General features: G+C 58.2%; 1 protein-coding gene across 1 annotated transcript; it reads left to right on the top strand.

Annotated features, from left to right (window-relative positions):
- Positions 1 to 7335: 7335 nt before the first annotated feature.
- On the top strand, positions 7336 to 18681 carry ccdc166 (coiled-coil domain containing 166). Its single transcript, XM_004920292.3, has 2 exons — positions 7336 to 7413; positions 17688 to 18681. The coding sequence occupies exon 2, from the start codon at positions 17688 to 17690 to the stop codon at positions 18561 to 18563; it is 876 nt and encodes a 291-aa protein (XP_004920349.1). The 5' UTR covers positions 7336 to 7413; the 3' UTR covers positions 18564 to 18681.
- Positions 18682 to 19213: the final 532 nt, after the last annotated feature.

Genomic DNA, 19213 nt, shown 5'->3' with positions numbered 1-19213 from the left:
GGTATTCTAGGCTAGGGGCATCGGGGGGTATTCCTAGGCTAGGGGCATCGGGGGGTATTCCTAGGCTAGGGTATCGGGGGTATTCCTAGGCTAGGGCATCGGGGGTATTCCTAGGCTAGGGGCATCGGGGGGTATTCCTAGGCTAGGGGTATCGGGGGTATTCCTAGGCTAGGGCATCGGGGGTATTCCTAGGCTAGGGGCATCGGGGGGGGTATTCCTAGGCTAGGGGCATCGGGGGGGGGTATTCCTAGGCTAGGGGCATCGGGGGGTATTAATAGGCTAGGGGAATCGGGGGGGGTATTCCTAGGCTAGGGGCATCGGGGGGGTATTCCTAGCTAGGGGCATCGGGGGGTATTCCTAGGCTAGGGGCATCGGGGGGTATTCCTAGGCTAGGGGCATCGGGGGGTATTCCTAGGCTAGGGGCATCGGGGGGGTATTCCTAGGCTAGGGGCATCGGGGGGGTATTCCTAGGCTAGGGGCATCGGGGGGTATTCCTAGGCTAGGGGCATCGGGGGTTATTCCTAGGCTAGGGGCATCGGGGGGTATTCCTAGGCTAGGGGCATCGGGGGGTATTCCTAGGCTAGGGGCATCGGGGGGTATTCCTAGGCTAGGGGCATCGGGGGGTATTCCTAGGCTAGGGGCATCGGGGGGGTATTCCTAGGCTAGGGGCATCGGGGGGGGTATTCCTAGGCTAGGGGCATCGGGGGGGTATTCCTAGGCTAGGGGTATCGGGGGGTATTCCTAGGCTAGGGGTATCGGGGGGTATTCCTAGGCTAGGGGCATCGGGGGGGTATTCCTAGGCTAGGGGTATCGGGGGGTATTCCTAGGCTAGGGGCATCGGGGGGGTATTCCTAGGCTAGGGGCATCGGGGGGGTATTCCTAGGCTAGGGGCATCGGGGGTATTCCTAGGCTAGGGGTATCGGGGGGTATTCCTAGGCTAGGGGCATCGGGGTATTCCTAGGCTAGGGGCATCGGGGGGTATTCCTAGGCTAGGGGTATCGGGGGGTATTCCTAGGCTAGGGGTATCGGGGGGGTATTCCTAGGCTAGGGGCATCGGGGGGTTTTCCTAGGCTAGGGGCATCGGGGGGATATTCCTAGGCTAGGGCATCGGGGGGTATTCCTAGGCTAGGGGTATCGGGGGGTATTCCTAGGCTAGGGGTATCGGGGGAGTATTCCTAGGCTAGGGGTATCGGGGGGTATTCCTAGGCTAGGGGTATCGGGGGTATTCCTAGGCTAGGGGCATCGGGGGTATTTCCTAGGCTAGGGGTATCGGGGGGTATTCCTAGGCTAGGGCATCGGGGGGTATTCCTAGGCTAGGGGCATCGGGGGTATTCCTAGGCTAGGGGTATCGGGGGTATTCCTAGGCTAGGGGTATCGGGGGTATTCCTAGGCTAGGGGTATCGGGGGGTATTCCTAGGCTAGGGGTATCGGGGGTATTCCTAGGCTAGGGGTATCGGGGGTATTCCTAGGCTAGGGGCATCGGGGGGTATTCCTAGGCTAGGGGCATCGGGGGGGGTATTCCTAGGCTAGGGGCATCGGGGGGTATTCCTAGGCTAGGGGCATCGGGGGGGTATTCCTAGGCTAGGGTATCGCGGGGTATTCCTAGGCTAGGGGCATCGGGGGGTATTCCTAGGCTAGGGCATCGGGGGGTATTCCTAGGCTAGGGGCATCGGGGGTATTCCTAGGCTAGGGGCATCGGGGGGGTATTCCTAGGCTAGGGCATCGGGGGGGGGTATTCCTAGGCTAGGGGTATCGGGGGTATTAATAGGCTAGGGGAATCGGGGGGGGTATTCCTAGGCTAGGGGCATCGGGGGGGTATTCCTAGGCTAGGGGCATCGGGGGGTATTCCTAGGCTAGGGGCATCGGGGGGGTATTCCTAGGCTAGGGGTATCGGGGGGTATTCCTAGGCTAGGGGCATCGGGGGGGGTTATTCCTAGGCTAGGGGCATCGGGGGGGGTTATTCCTAGGCTAGGGGCATCGGGGGGTATTCCTAGGCTAGGGGCATCGGGGGGTATTCCTAGGCTAGGGCATCGGGGGTATTCCTAGGCTAGGGGTATCGGGGGTATTCCTAGGCTAGGGGCATCGGGGGGTATTCCTAGGCTAGGGGTATCGGGGGGTATTCCTAGGCTAGGGGTATCGGGGGTATTCCTAGGCTAGGGGTATCGGAGGGTATTCCTAGGCTAGGGGTATCGGGGGGTATTCCTAGGCTAGGGGTATCGGGGGTATTCCTAGGCTAGGGGCATCGGGGGTATTCCTAGGCTAGGGGCATCGGGGGGTATTCCTAGGCTAGGGGTATCGGGGGGTATTCCTAGGCTAGGGGTATCGGGGGGTATTCCTAGGCTAGGGCATCGGGGGGTATTCCTAGGCTAGGGGCATCGGGGGGGTATTCCTAGGCTAGGGGCATCGGGGGGTTATTCCTAGGCTAGGGGTATCGGGGGGGGTATTCCTAGGCTAGGGGCATCGGGGGGGTATTCCTAGGCTAGGGGATCGGGGGGTATTCCTAGGCTAGGGGTATCGGAGGGTATTCCTAGGCTAGGGGTATCGGGGGGGTATTCCTAGGCTAGGGGCATCGGGGGGTATTCCTAGGCTAGGGGTATCGGAGGGTATTCCTAGGCTAGGGGTATCGGGGGTATTCCTAGGCTAGGGGTATCGGGGGGTATTCCTAGGCTAGGGGTATCGGGGGTATTCCTAGGCTAGGGGTATCGGGGGGGTATTCCTAGGCTAGGGGTATCGGGGGGTATTCCTAGGCTAGGGGTATCGGGGGGTATTCCTAGGCTAGGGGTATTGGGGGGTATTCCTAGGATAGGGGTATCGGGGAGTATTCCTAGGCTAGGGGTATCGGGGGGTATTCCTAGGCTAGGGGTATCGGGGGTATTCCTAGCTAGGGGTATCGGGGGTATTCCTAGGCTAGGGGCATCGGGGGTATTCCTAGGCTAGGGGCATCGGGGGGGTATTCCTAGGCTAGGGGCATCGGGGGGTATTCCTAGGCTAGGGGCATCGGGGGTATTCCTAGGCTAGGGGCATCGGGGGTATTCCTAGGCTAGGGGCATCGGGGGGTATTCCTAGGCTAGGGGCATCGGGGGGTATTCCTAGGCTAGGGGCATCGGGGGGTATTCCTAGGCTAGGGGTATCGGGGGGGTATTCCTAGGCTAGGGGCATCGGGGGGGATTCCTAGGCTAGGGGTATCGGGGGGTATTCCTAGGCTAGGGGTATCGGGGGGTATTCCTAGGCTAGGGGTATCGGGGGGTATTCCTAGGCTAGGGGCATCGGGGGTATTCCTAGGCTAGGGGCATCGGGGGTTATTCCTAGGCTAGGGGTATCGGGGGGTATTCCTAGGCTAGGGGTATCGGGGGGTATTCCTAGGCTAGGGGCATCGGGGGTATTCCTAGGCTAGGGGCATCGGGGGGGGTATTCCTAGGCTAGGGGCATCGGGGGGTATTCCTAGGCTAGGGGTATCGGGGGGTATTCCTAGGCTAGGGGCATCGGGGGGTATTCCTAGGCTAGGGGCATCGGGGGGGGTATTCCTAGGCTAGGGGCATCGGGGGGTATTCCTAGGCTAGGGGCATCGGGGGTTATTCCTAGGCTAGGGGTATCGGGGGGTATTCCTAGGCTAGGGGCATCGGGGGGTATTCCTAGGCTAGGGGCATCGGGGGGGGGTATTCCTAGGCTAGGGGCATCGGGGGGTATTCCTAGGCTAGGGGCATCGGGGGGTTATTCCTAGGCTAGGGGCATCGGGGGGGTATTCCTAGGCTAGGGGTATCGGGGGTATTCCTAGGCTAGGGGCATCGGGGGTATTCCTAGGCTAGGGGCATCGGGGTATTCCTAGGCTAGGGGCATCGAGGGGGTATTCCTAGGCTAGGGGTATCGGGGGGTATTCCTAGGCTAGGGGTATCGGGGGTATTCCTAGCTAGGGGCATCGGGGGGTATTCCTAGGCTAGGGGCATCGGTGGGTATTCCTAGGCTAGGGGCATCGGGGGTATTCCTAGGCTAGGGGCATCGGGGGTATTCCTAGGCTAGGGGTATCGGGGGTATTCCTAAGCTAGGGGCATCGGGGGGGTATTCCTAGCTAGGGGCATCGGGGGGTATTCCTAGGCTAGGGGCATCGGAGGGTATTCCTAGGCTAGGGGCATCGGTGGGTATTCCTAGGATATGGGTATCGGGGGGTATTCCTAGGATAGGGGTATCGGGGGGTATTCCTAGGCTAGGGGTATCGGGGGGTATTCCTAGGCTAGGGGCATCGGGGGGTATTCCTAGGCTAGGGGTATCGGGGGTATTCCTAGGCTAGGGGTATCGGGGGGTATTCCTAGGCTAGGGGCATCGGGGGGTATTCCTAGGCTAGGGGTATCGGGGGTATTCCTAGGCTAGGGGTATCGGGGGTATTCCTAGGCTAGGGGCATCGGGGAGTATTCCTAGGCTAGGGGCATCGGGGTATTCCTAGGCTAGGGGCATCGGGGGTATTCCTAGGCTAGGGCATCGGGGGGTATTCCTAGGCTAGGGGCATCGGGGGGTATCCTAGGCTAGGGGCATCGGGGGGTATTCCTAGGCTAGGGTATCGGGGGGGTATTCCTAGGCTAGGGGCATCGGGGGGTATTCCTAGGCTAGGGGTATCGGGGGTATTCCTAGGCTAGGGGCATCGGGGGGTTTATTCCTAGGCTAGGGGCATCGGGGGGTATTCCTAGGCTAGGGGTATCGGGGGTATTCCTAGGCTAGGGGCATCGGGGGGTATTCCTAGGCTAGGGGCATCGGGGGGTTATTCCTAGGCTAGGGGTATCGGGGGGTATTCCTAGGCTAGGGGCATCGGGGGGTATTCCTAGGCTAGGGGTATCGGGGGGTATTCCTAGGCTAGGGGCATCGGGGTATTCCTAGGCTAGGGGCATCGGGGGGTATTCCTAGGCTAGGGGCATCGGGGGGGTATTCCTAGGCTAGGGGTATCGGGGGGTATTCCTAGGCTAGGGTATCGGGGGTATTCCTAGGCTAGGGGCATCGGGGGGGTATTCCTAGGCTAGGGGCATCGGTGGGTATTCCTAGGCTAGGGGCATCGGGGGGGTATTCCTAGGCTAGGGGCATCAGGGGGTATTCCTAGGCTAGGGGTATCGGGGGGTATTCCTAGGCTAGGGGTATCGGGGGGTATTCCTAGGCTAGGGGTATCGGGGGTATTCCTAGGCTAGGGGCATCGGGGGGGGTATTCCTAGGCTAGGGGCATCAGGGGGGGTATTCCTAGGCTAGGGGTATCGGGGGGTATTCCTAGGCTAGGGGTATCGGGGGGTATTCCTAGGCTAGGGGTATCGGGGGGTATTCCTAGGCTAGGGGTATCGGGGGGTATTCCTAGGCTAGGGGCATCGGGGGGATATTCCTAGGCTAGGGGCATCGGGGGGTATTCCCTAGGCTAGGGGCATCGGGGGTATTCCTAGGCTAGGGGCATCGGGGGTATTCCTAGGCTAGGGGCATCGGGGGGGTATTCCTAGGCTAGGGGCATCGGGGGGTATTCCTAGGCTAGTGGCATCGGGGGGTATTCCTAGGCTAGGGGTATCGGGGGGGTATTCCTAGGCTAGGGGCATCGGGGGGTATTCCTAGGCTAGGGGTATCGGGGGGTATTCCTAGGCTAGGGGCATCGGGGGGTTATTCCTAGGCTAGGGGCAATCGGGGGGTATTCCTAGGCTAGGGGTATCGGGGGGTATTCCTAGGCTAGGGGCATCGGGGGGTATTCCTAGGCTAGGGGCATCGGGGGGTTATTCCTAGGCTAGGGGCATCGGTGGGTATTCCTAGGCTAGGGGTATCGGGGGGTATTCCTAGGCTAGGGGCATCGGGGTATTCCTAGGCTAGGGGCATCGGGGGTATTCCTAGGCTAGGGGCATCGGGGGGTATTCCTAGGCTAGGGGTATCGGGGGGTATTCCTAGGCTAGGGGCATCGGGGGGTTATTCCTAGGCTAGGGGCATCGGGGGGTATTCCTAGGCTAGGGTATCGGGGGGTATTCCTAGGCTAGGGGCATCGGGGTATTCCTAGGCTAGGGGCATCAGGGGGGTATTCCTAGGCTAGGTATCGGGGGTATTCCTAGGCTAGGGGTATCGGGGGGTATTCCTAGGCTAGGGGCATCGGGGGTATTCCTAGGCTAGGGGCATCAGGGGGGTATTCCTAGGCTAGGGGTATCGGGGGGTATTCCTAGGCTAGGGGTATCGGGGGGTATTCCTAGGCTAGGGGCATCGGGGGGGTATTCCTAGGCTAGGGGCATCAGGGGGGTATTCCTAGGCTAGGGGTATCGGGGGTATTCCTAGGCTAGGGGCATCGGGGGGTATTCCTAGGCTAGGGGTATCGGGGGGTATTCCTAGGCTAGGGGTATCGGGGGTATTCCTAGGCTAGGGGTATCGGGGGGTATTCCTAGGCTAGGGGTATCGGGGGGTATTCCTAGGCTAGGGGCATCGGGGGGGTATTCCTAGGCTAGGGGCATCAGGGGGGGTATTCCTAGGCTAGGGGTATCGGGGGGTATTCCTAGGCTAGGGGTATCGGGGGGTATTCCTAGGCTAGGGGCATCGGGGGGTATTCCTAGGCTAGGGGCATCGGGGGGTATTCCTAGGCTAGGGGTATCGGGGGGGTATTCCTAGGCTAGGGGCATCGGGGGGTATTCCTAGGCTAGGGGTATCGGGGGGTATTCCTAGGCTAGGGGTATCGGGGGTTATTCCTAGGCTAGGGGTATCGGGGGTATTCCTAGGCTAGGGGTATCGGGGGTATTCCTAGGCTAGGGGTATCGGGGGTATTCCTAGGCTAGGGGCATCGGGGGGTATTCCTAGGCTAGGGGCATCGGGGGGTACATCTGAGCCAGATGCACCACTAAGCAGAGCAGAAAGGGTTAGTACCCCAGGCACCGCCCACTAGCACAGGGGCACAAGCGGATAGGCTGAGAGAGATCCCATGAGTGGCTGTAACTATTACCCTGCCTGGGTCACTGGGGAAGGGAATATACAAGTTTAATTGTGAGTGTGAGTGTGAGTGTGACTCCCCCTGGCCCCCAAGTTAGTGCAAGTGATACCCTCACTATATATCTCACTATACACATCAGCCACTGTCTGACTACAACTCCCACAATCCCCCCTAGAGCTACCCCACAGATATATTCCTATTATACGTGTGGGTGCTCAGTGGTCTCCCCCAAGAAAGAAAGAGGAGTGGGAGACCTGTTTGGCTTATTAGTTCCACTTGTATCTCAGGGCAGGGGGGGGTAACCTCGGCCAGAAGCCCCCTTGTCTCATTACATTTGGGGAACTTTGTATCTTTCTCTGGCGATGAGTGCAGGGAGGGGAGGGGCAGAGTGGGGGTGTGACTGTTTGTTTACAGTTGCTAGGTAACACCAGAGTGGAGGGGGGGGGATAATCTGACAGTTGAAGAGGAGGAGAGCGGAACCATCAGTCTCCCATACGGTGAGTCCCAGTAGGGAAATGACATCGGGGACTGTCCTTCTGTCCCCCCCGATCTAACGGCTGTTATGGGGGCACAATTCTATCCTATACATCATACCCTGTGCGGCACTGACGGGGTTACAGAGAGACCGGGTGCCAGGCAGGGAGACATACACAGTGCGGCACTGACGGGGTTACAGAGAGACCGGGTGCCAGGCAGGGAGACATACACAGTGCGACACTGACGGGGTTACAGAGAGACCGGGTGCCAGGCAGGGAGACATACACAGTGTGGCACTGACGGGGTTACAGAGAGACCGGGTGCCAGGCAGGGAGACATACACAGTGTGGCACTGACGGGGTTACAGAGAGACCGGGTGCCAGGCAGGGAGACATACACAGTGTGGCACTGACGGGGTTACAGAGAGACCGGGTGCCAGGCAGGGAGACATACACAGGGTGGCACAGAGTGTATATGAGAGAGACTGGGTGCCAGGCAGGGAGACACACACAGGGTGGCACAGAGTGTATAAGAGAGACTGGGTGCCAGGCAGGGAGACATACACAGGGTGGCACAGAGTGTATAAGAGAGAGACTGGGTGCCAGGCAGGGAGACACACACAGGGTGGCACAGAGTGTATAAGAGAGAGACTGGGTGCCAGGCAGGGAGACATACACAGGGTGGCACAGAGTGTATAAGAGAGAGACTGGGTGCCAGGCAGGGAGACACACACAGGGTGGCACAGAGTGTATAAGAGAGACTGGGTGCCAGGCAGGGAGACATACACAGGGTGGCACAGAGTGTATAAGAGAGAGACTGGGTGCCAGGCAGGGAGACACACACAGGGTGGCACAGAGTGTATAAGAGAGAGACTGGGTGCCAGGCAGGGAGACACACACAGGGTGGCACAGAGTGTATAAGAGAGAGACTGGGTGCCAGGCAGGGAGACATACACAGGGTGGCACAGAGTGTATAAGAGAGAGACTGGGTGCCAGGCAGGGAGACACACACAGGGTGGCACAGAGTGTATAAGAGAGAGACTGGGTGCCAGGCAGGGAGACACACACAGGGTGGCACAGAGTGTATAAGAGAGAGACTGGGTGCCAGGCAGGGAGACATACACAGGGTGGCACAGAGTGTATAAGAGAGAGACTGGGTGCCAGGCAGGGAGACATACACAGGGTGGCACAGAGTGTATAAGAGAGAGACTGGGTGCCAGGCAGGGAGACATACACAGTGCGCCACTGATGGGGTTACAGAGAGACCGGGTGCCAGGCAGGGAGACATACACAGTGCGACACTGACGGGGTTACAGAGAGACCGGGTGCCAGGCAGGGAGACATACACAGTGTGGCACTGACGGGGTTACAGAGAGACCGGGTGCCAGGCAGGGAGACATACACAGTGTGGCACTGACGGGGTTACAGAGAGACCGGGTGCCAGGCAGGGAGACATACACAGTGTGGCACTGACGGGGTTACAGAGAGACCGGGTGCCAGGCAGGGAGACATACACAGGGTGGCACAGAGTGTATAAGAGAGAGACTGGGTGCCAGGCAGGGAGACACACACAGGGTGGCACAGAGTGTATAAGAGAGACTGGGTGCCAGGCAGGGAGACATACACAGGGTGGCACAGAGTGTATAAGAGAGAGACTGGGTGCCAGGCAGGGAGACATACACTGTGCGGCACTGACGGGGTTACAGAGAGACCGGGTGCCAGGCAGGGAGACATACACAGTGCGGCACTGATGGGGTTACAGAGAGACCGGGTGCCAGGCAGGGAGACATACACAGTGCGACACTGACGGGGTTACAGAGAGACCGGGTGCCAGGCAGGGAGACATACACAGTGTGGCACTGACGGGCTTACAGAGAGACCGGGTGCCAGGCAGGGAGACATACACAGTGTGGCACTGACGGGGTTACAGAGAGACCGGGTGCCAGGCAGGGAGACATACACAGTGTGGCACTGACGGGGTTACAGAGAGACCGGGTGCCAGGCAGGGAGACATACACAGTGTGGCACTGACGGGGTTACAGAGAGACCGGGTGCCAGGCAGGGAGACATACACAGGGTGGCACAGAGTGTATAAGAGAGAGACTGGGTGCCAGGCAGGGAGACACACACAGGGTGGCACAGAGTGTATAAGAGAGACTGGGTGCCAGGCAGGGAGACATACACAGGGTGGCACAGAGTGTATAAGAGAGAGACTGGGTGCCAGGCAGGGAGACACACACAGGGTGGCACAGAGTGTATAAGAGAGAGACTGGGTGCCAGGCAGGGAGACATACACAGGGTGGCACAGAGTGTATAAGAGAGGACTGGGTGCCAGGCAGGGAGACACACACAGGGTGGCACAGAGTGTATAAGAGAGAGACTGGGTGCCAGGCAGGGAGACATACACAGGGTGGCACAGAGTGTATAAGAGAGGACTGGGTGCCAGGCAGGGAGACACACACAGGGTGGCACAGAGTGTATAAGAGAGACTGGGTGCCAGGCAGGGAGACACACACAGGGTGGCACAGAGTGTATAAGAGAGACTGGGTGCCAGGCAGGGAGACACACACAGGGTGGCACAGAGTGTATAAGAGAGAGACTGGGTGCCAGGCAGGGGGACATACACAGGGTGGCACAGAGTGTATAAGAGAGAGACTGGGTGCCAGGCAGGGAGACATACACAGGGTGGCACAGAGTGTATAAGAGAGAGACTGGGTGCCAGGCAGGGAGACATACACAGGGTGGCACAGAGTGTATAAGAGAGAGACTGGGTGCCAGGCAGGGAGACACACACAGGGTGGCACAGAGTGTATAAGAGAGAGACTGGGTGCCAGGCAGGGAGACATACACAGGGTGGCACAGAGTGTATAAGAGAGAGACTGGGTGCCAGGCAGGGAGACATACACAGGGTGGCACAGAGTGTATAAGAGAGAGACTGGGTGCCAGGCAGGGAGACACACACAGGGTGGCACAGAGTGTATAAGAGAGAGACTGGGTGCCAGGCAGGGAGACACACACAGGGTGGCACAGAGTGTATAAGAGAGAGACTGGGTGCCAGGCAGGGAGACATACACAGGGTGGCACAGAGTGTATAAGAGAGGACTGGGTGCCAGGCAGGGAGACACACACAGGGTGGCACAGAGTGTATAAGAGAGACTGGGTGCCAGGCAGGGAGACACACACAGGGTGGCACAGAGTGTATAAGAGAGACTGGGTGCCAGGCAGGGAGACACACACAGGGTGGCACAGAGTGTATAAGAGAGAGACTGGGTGCCAGGCAGGGAGACATACACAGGGTGGCACAGAGTGTATAAGAGAGAGACTGGGTGCCAGGCAGGGAGACATACACAGGGTGGCACTGACGGGGTTACAGAGAGACCGGGTGCCAGGCAGGGAGACATACACAGGGTGGCACAGAGTGTATAAGAGAGAGACTGGGTGCCAGGCAGGGAGACATACACAGGGTGGCACAGAGTGTATAAGAGAGAGACTGGGTGCCAGGCAGGGAGACATACACAGGGTGGCACAGAGTGTATAAGAGAGAGACTGGGTGCCAGGCAGGGAGACATACACAGGGTGGCACAGAGTGTATAAGAGAGAGACTGGGTGCCAGGCAGGGAGACACACACAGGGTGGCACAGAGTGTATAAGAGAGAGACTGGGTGCCAGGCAGGGAGACATACACAGGGTGGCACAGAGTGTATAAGAGAGAGACTGGGTGCCAGGCAGGGAGACATACACAGGGTGGCACAGAGTGTATAAGAGAGAGACTGGGTGCCAGGCAGGGAGACACACACAGGGTGGCACAGAGTGTATAAGAGAGAGACTGGGTGCCAGGCAGGGAGACACACACAGGGTGGCACAGAGTGTATAAGAGAGAGACTGGGTGCCAGGCAGGAGACATACACAGGGTGGCACAGAGTGTATAAGAGAGACTGGGTGCCAGGCAGGGAGACACACACAGGGTGGCACAGAGTGTATAAGAGAGAGACTGGGTGCCAGGCAGGGAGACACACACAGGGTGGCACAGAGTGTATAAAAGAGAGACTGGGTGCCAGGCAGGGAGACACACACAGGGTGGCACAGAGTGTATAAGAGAGAGACTGGGTGCCAGGCAGGGAGACACACACAGGTGGCACAGAGTGTATAAGAGAGAGACTGGGTGCCAGGCAGGGAGACACACACAGGGTGGCACAGAGTGTATAAGAGAGAGACTGGGTGCCAGGCAGGGAGACATACACAGGGTGGCACAGAGTGTATAAGAGAGAGACTGGGTGCCAGGCAGGGAGACACACACAGGGTGGCACAGAGTGTATAAGAGAGAGACTGGGTGCCAGGCAGGGAGACACACACAGGGTGGCACAGAGTGTATAAGAGAGAGACTGGGTGCCAGGCAGGGAGACATACACAGGGTGGCACAGAGTGTATAAGAGAGAGACTGGGTGCCAGGCAGGGAGACACACACAGGGTGGCACAGAGTGTATAAGAGAGAGACTGGGTGCCAGGCAGGGAGACACACACAGGGTGGCACAGAGTGTATAAGAGAGAGATTGGGTGCCAGGCAGGGAGACACACACAGGGTGGCACAGAGTGTATAAGAGAGAGACTGGGTGCCAGGCAGGGAGACACACACAGGGTGGCACAGAGTGTATAAGAGAGAGACTGGGTGCCAGGCAGGGAGACACACACAGGGTGGCACAGAGTGTATAAGAGAGAGACTGGGTGCCAGGCAGGGAGACACACACAGGGTGGCACAGAGTGTATAAGAGAGAGACTGGGTGCCAGGCAGGGAGACACACACAGGGTGGCACAGAGTGTATAAGAGAGAGACTGGGTGCCAGGCAGGGAGACACACACAGGGTGGCACAGAGTGTATAAGAGAGAGACTGGGTGCCAGGCAGGGAGACACACACAGGGTGGCACAGAGTGTATAAGAGAGAGACTGGGTGCCAGGCAGGGAGACACACACAGGGTGGCACAGAGTGTATAAGAGAGAGACTTGGTGCCAGGCAGGGAGACACACACAGGGTGGCACAGAGTGTATAAGAGAGAGACTGGGTGCCAGGCAGGGAGACATACACAGGGTGGCACAGAGTGTATAAGAGAGAGACTGGGTCACAGGCAGGGAGACACACACAGGGTGGCACAGAGTGTATAAGAGAGAGACTGGGTGCCAGGCAGGGAGACACACACAGGGTGGCACAGAGTGTATAAGAGAGAGACTGGGTGCCAGGCAGGGAGACACACACAGGGTGGCACAGAGTGTATAAAAGAGAGACTGGGTGCCAGGCAGGGAGACACACACAGGGTGGCACAGAGTGTATAAGAGAGAGACTGGGTGCCAGGCAGGGAGACACACACAGGTGGCACAGAGTGTATAAGAGAGAGACTGGGTGCCAGGCAGGGAGACACACACAGGGTGGCACAGAGTGTATAAGAGAGAGACTGGGTGCCAGTCAGGGAGACACACACAGGGTGGCACAGAGTGTATAAGAGAGAGACTGGGTGCCAGGCAGGGAGACACACACAGGGTGGCACAGAGTGTATAAGAGAGAGACTGGGTGCCAGGCAGGGAGACATACACAGGGTGGCACAGAGTGTATAAGAGAGAGACTGGGTGCCAGGCAGGGAGACACACACAGGGTGGCACAGAGTGTATAAGAGAGACTGGGTGCCAGGCAGGGAGACACACACAGGGTGGCACAGAGTGTATAAGAGAGACTGGGTGCCAGGCAGGGAGACACACACAGGGTGGCACAGAGTGTATAAGAGAGAGACTGGGTGCCAGGCAGGGAGACATACACAGGGTGGCACAGAGTGTATAAGAGAGAGACTGGGTGCCAGGCAGGGAGACATACACAGGGTGGCACTGACGGGGTTACAGAGAGACCGGGTGCCAGGCAGGGAGACATACACAGGGTGGCACAGAGTGTATAAGAGAGAGACTGGGTGCCAGGCAGGGAGACACACACAGGGTGGCACAGAGTGTATAAGAGAGAGACTGGGTGCCAGGCAGGGAGACATACACAGGGTGGCACAGAGTGTATAAGAGAGAGACTGGGTGCCAGGCAGGGAGACATACACAGGGTGGCACAGAGTGTATAAGACAGAGACTGGGTGCCAGGCAGGGAGACACACACAGGGTGGCACAGAGTGTATAAGAGAGAGACTGGGTGCCAGGCAGGGAGACATACACAGGGTGGCACAGAGTGTATAAGAGAGAGACTGGGTGCCAGGCAGGGAGACATACACAGGGTGGCACAGAGTGTATAAGAGAGAGACTGGGTGCCAGGCAGGGAGACACACACAGGGTGGCACAGAGTGTATAAGAGAGAGACTGGGTGCCAGGCAGGGAGACACACACAGGGTGGCACAGAGTGTATAAGAGAGAGACTGGGTGCCAGGCAGGGAGACATACACAGGGTGGCACAGAGTGTATAAGAGAGGACTGGGTGCCAGGCAGGGAGACACACACAGGGTGGCACAGAGTGTATAAGAGAGACTGGGTGCCAGGCAGGGAGACACACACAGGGTGGCACAGAGTGTATAAGAGAGACTGGGTGCCAGGCAGGGAGACACACACAGGGTGGCACAGAGTGTATAAGAGAGAGACTGGGTGCCAGGCAGGGAGACATACACAGGGTGGCACAGAGTGTATAAGAGAGAGACTGGGTGCCAGGCAGGGAGACATACACAGGGTGGCACTGACGGGGTTACAGAGAGACCGGGTGCCAGGCAGGGAGACATACACAGGGTGGCACAGAGTGTATAAGAGAGAGACTGGGTGCCAGGCAGGGAGACATACACAGGGTGGCACAGAGTGTATAAGAGAGAGACTGGGTGCCAGGCAGGGAGACATACACAGGGTGGCACAGAGTGTATAAGAGAGAGACTGGGTGCCAGGCAGGGAGACATACACAGGGTGGCACAGAGTGTATAAGAGAGAGACTGGGTGCCAGGCAGGGAGACACACACAGGGTGGCACAGAGTGTATAAGAGAGAGACTGGGTGCCAGGCAGGGAGACACACACAGGGTGGCACAGAGTGTATAAGAGAGAGACTGGGTGCCAGGCAGGGAGACACACACAGGGTGGCACAGAGTGTATAAAAGAGAGACTGGGTGCCAGGCAGGGAGACACACACAGGGTGGCACAGAGTGTATAAGAGAGAGACTGGGTGCCAGGCAGGGAGACATACACAGGGTGGCACAGAGTGTATAAGAGAGAGACTGGGTGCCAGGCAGGGAGACACACACAGGGTGGCACAGAGTGTATAAAAGAGAGACTGGGTGCCAGGCAGGGAGACATACACAGGGTGGCACAGAGTGTATAAGAGAGAGACTGGGTGCCAGGCAGGGAGACACACACAGGGTGGCACAGAGTGTATAAGAGAGAGACTGGGTGCCAGGCAGGGAGACATACACAGGGTGGCACAGAGTGTATAAGAGAGAGACTGGGTGCCAGGCAGGGAGACACACAGGGTGGCACAGAGTGTATAAGAGAGAGACTGGGTGCCAGGCAGGGAGACACACACAGGGTGGCACAGAGTGTATAAGAGAGAGATTGGGTGCCAGGCAGGGAGACACACACAGGGTGGAACAGAGTGTATAAGAGAGAGACTGGGTGCCAGGCAGGGAGACACACACAGGGTGGCACAGAGTGTATAAGAGAGAGACTGGGTGCCAGGCAGGGAGACACACACAGGGTGGCACAGAGTGTATAAGAGAGAGACTGGGTGCCAGGCAGGGAGACACACACAGGGTGGCACAGAGTGTATAAGAGAGAGACTGGGTGCCAGGCAGGGAGACACACACAGGGTGGCACAGAGTGTATAAGAGAGAGACTGGGTGCCAGGCAGGGAGACACACACAGGGTGGCACAGAGTGTATAAGAGAGAGACTGGGTGCCAGGCAGGGAGACACACACAGGGTGGCACAGAGTGTATAAGAGAGAGACTGGGTGCCAGGCAGGGAGACACACACAGGGTGGCACAGAGTGTATAAGAGAGAGACTGGGTGCCAGGCAGGGAGACACACACAGGGTGGCACAGAGTGTATAAGAGAGAGACTGGGTGCCAGGCAGGGAGACACACACAGGGTGGCACAGAGTGTATAAGAGAGAGACTGGGTGCCAGGCAGGGAGACACACACAGGGTGGCACAGAGTGTATAAGAGAGAGACTGGGTGCCAGGCAGGGAGACACACACAGGGTGGCACAGAGTGTATAAGAGAGAGACTGGGTGCCAGGCAGGGAGACACACACAGGGTGGCACAGAGTGTATAAGAGAGAGACTGGGTGCCAGGCAGGGAGACACACACAGGGTGGCACAGAGTGTATAAGAGAGAGACTGGGTGCCAGGCAGGGAGACACACACAGGGTGGCACAGAGTGTATAAGAGAGAGACTGGGTGCCAGGCAGGGAGACACACACAGGGTGGCACAGAGTGTATAAGAGAGAGACTGGGTGCCAGGCAGGGAGACACACACAGGGTGGCACAGAGTGTATAAGAGAGAGACTGGGTGCCAGGCAGGGAGACACACACAGGGTGGCACAGAGTGTATAAGAGAGAGACTGGGTGCCAGGCAGGGAGACACACACAGGGTGGCACAGAGTGTATAAGAGAGAGATTGGGTGCCAGGCAGGGAGACACACACAGGGTGGAACAGAGTGTATAAGAGAGAGACTGGGTGCCAGGCAGGGAGACACACACAGGGTGGCACAGAGTGTATAAGAGAGAGACTGGGTGCCAGGCAGGGAGACACACACAGGGTGGCACAGAGTGTATAAGAGAGAGACTGGGTGCCAGGCAGGGAGACACACACAGGGTGGCACAGAGTGTATAAGAGAGAGACTGGGTGCCAGGCAGGGAGACACACACAGGGTGGCACAGAGTGTATAAGAGAGAGACTGGGTGCCAGGCAGGGAGACACACACAGGGTGGCACAGAGTGTATAAGAGAGAGACTGGGTGCCAGGCAGGGAGACACACACAGGGTGGCACAGAGTGTATAAGAGAGAGACTGGGTGCCAGGCAGGGAGACACACAGGGTGGCACAGAGTGTATAAGAGAGAGACTGGGTGCCAGGCAGGGAGACACACACAGGGTGGCACAGAGTGTATAAGAGAGAGATTGGGTGCCAGGCAGGGAGACACACACAGGGTGGAACAGAGTGTATAAGAGAGAGACTGGGTGCCAGGCAGGGAGACACACACAGGGTGGCACAGAGTGTATAAGAGAGAGACTGGGTGCCAGGCAGGGAGACACACACAGGGTGGCACAGAGTGTATAAGAGAGAGACTGGGTGCCAGGCAGGGAGACACACACAGGGTGGCACAGAGTGTATAAGAGAGAGACTGGGTGCCAGGCAGGGAGACACACACAGGGTGGCACAGAGTGTATAAGAGAGAGACTGGGTGCCAGGCAGGGAGACACACACAGGGTGGCACAGAGTGTATAAGAGAGAGACTGGGTGCCAGGCAGGGAGACACACACAGGGTGGCACAGAGTGTATAAGAGAGAGACTGGGTGCCAGGCAGGGAGACACACACAGGGTGGCACAGAGTGTATAAGAGAGAGACTGGGTGCCAGGCAGGGAGACACACACAGGGTGGCACAGAGTGTATAAGAGAGAGACTGGGTGCCAGGCAGGGAGACACACACAGGGTGGCACAGAGTGTATAAGAGAGAGACTGGGTGCCAGGCAGGGAGACACACACAGGGTGGCACAGAGTGTATAAGAGAGAGACTGGGTGCCAGGCAGGGAGACACACACAGGGTGGCACAGAGTGTATAAGAGAGAGACTGGGTGCCAGGCAGGGAGACACACACAGGGTGGCACAGAGTGTATAAGAGAGAGACTGGGTGCCAGGCAGGGAGACACACACAGGGTGGCACAGAGTGTATAAGAGAGAGACTGGGTGCCAGGCAGGGAGACACACACAGGGTGGCACAGAGTGTATAAGAGAGAGACTGGGTGCCAGGCAGGGAGACACACACAGGGTGGCACAGAGTGTATAAGAGAGAGACTGGGTGCCAGGCAGGGAGACACACACAGGGTGGCACAGAGTGTATAAGAGAGAGACTGGGTGCCAGGCAGGGAGACACACACAGGGTGGCACAGAGTGTATAAGAGAGAGACTGGGTGCCAGGCAGGGAGACACACACAGGGTGGCACAGAGTGTATAAGAGAGAGACTGGGTGCCAGGCAGGGAGACACACACAGGGTGGCACAGAGTGTATAAGAGAGAGACTGGGCACTAACTGGTTAAGTGTTACTATGCCACTTGTGCCCTACAGATGCCGCCTAAGAAAGGAGTCAAGAAGGGAGCAAAGGCTGCTGGGAAGGAAGCCCCGGCGGAGGCAGGAGAGGCCGGCAGGGAGGCCCCGGGGGAGAGGCCTGTGAGTGAGAGGGAGGCCCGGATGGAGGCAGAACACGCCCTGCTGACCGCGGAGCAGGAAGGCCTGAGGAAGAGGATGGAGCAGCTGAGGAAGGAGAATGAGTTCCTACAGGAGGAGGCCGAGAGGCTGCGCATAGAGAGCCATGAGTATCTCTCCTACATGGGCAAGCGGAGCCAGCGCCAACACCACGCCATCGTCACCCTCAGTGACCAGCACCACCGGGACCTGCAGGACATCGCCGGGCACAAGAGGGCGCTGGAGGCCCAGTTGGAGGCCGAGGAGGAGAAGCTGAGGGAGAAGCTGCTCCAGAGGGAGGCACAACTGGCCAAAGTGATGGAGGAGCTGGAGGGGTTGGAGCCCATGAAGGAGCTGAGGAGGCAGCAGCTGGTACTGATCCGGGAGCTGGAGGAGGAGGTGATGGGCACCCGTGGGAGGCACGCCCAGGCCATGCTGAGGGTGAAGAGTGCCTTCCTGCGGGACAAGGCCCAGTGCCAGAAGGACTCAGAGCGGCAACTGGACCAGTTGTCCCAAGAGGCCCACAAGGAGGCTAAAAAGGCCATTGTGGAGATGAGCAGCAGAGTCAGAGGGGAGAACCAGCAGCTCAGGCAGGAGCTCCTCCTCCTCATCCGTAGTGCCCGCCTCCTGCAGGCCCACAAGCACAAGCTGGAGGAACAGAACCGCCAACTGGTACGGGAGCAGCAGTGCAGGAGAGAACTGGTTAATGCCCACCGCCGGCTGGGGAACATCTCCCTGCCCTGTGACCCCGTGGGGTGACAATCAACAGCATTGTGCCCAGCTTACCCTAAACTTGCCCCCCAGTATCCTGGCACCGAGCCCTGGCACTGACCTGCTGTCTGCCCAAAATGAGCTCATTAAAGTATCCATATCAATATATGTGTGAGATACAGATCATTATCCCCAAGGTTTGGGGGTGCAGGAGTATAGGGGGGCCAGTGGGGTCCCTGACTGATGTACAATATATGTGTGAGATACAGATCATTATCCCCAAGGTTTGGGGGTGCAGGAGTATAGGGGGGCCAGTGGGGTCCCTGACTGATGTACAATATATGTGTGAGATACAGATCATTATCCCCAAGGTTTGGGGGTGCAGGAGTATAGGGGGGCCAGTGGGGTCCCTGACTGATGTACAATATATGTGTGAGATACAGATCATTATCCCCAAGGTTTGGGGGTGCAGGAGTATAGGGGGCCAGTGGGGGTCCCTGACTGATGTACAATATATGTGTGAGATACAGATCATTATCCCCAAGGTTTGGGGGTGCAGGAGTATAGGGGGGCCAGTGGGGTCCCTGACTGATGTACAATATATATGTGAGATACAGATCATTATCCCCAAGGTTTGGGGGTGCAGGAGTATAGGGGGGCAGTAGGGTCCCTGACTGATGTACAATATATGTGTGAGA

Source organism: Xenopus tropicalis, chromosome 5 (assembly GCF_000004195.4).
Source record: "Xenopus tropicalis strain Nigerian chromosome 5, UCB_Xtro_10.0, whole genome shotgun sequence".
Taxonomy (NCBI): Eukaryota; Metazoa; Chordata; class Amphibia; order Anura; family Pipidae; genus Xenopus; species Xenopus tropicalis.
This window is presented reverse-complemented; position numbering and strand designations above follow the sequence as displayed.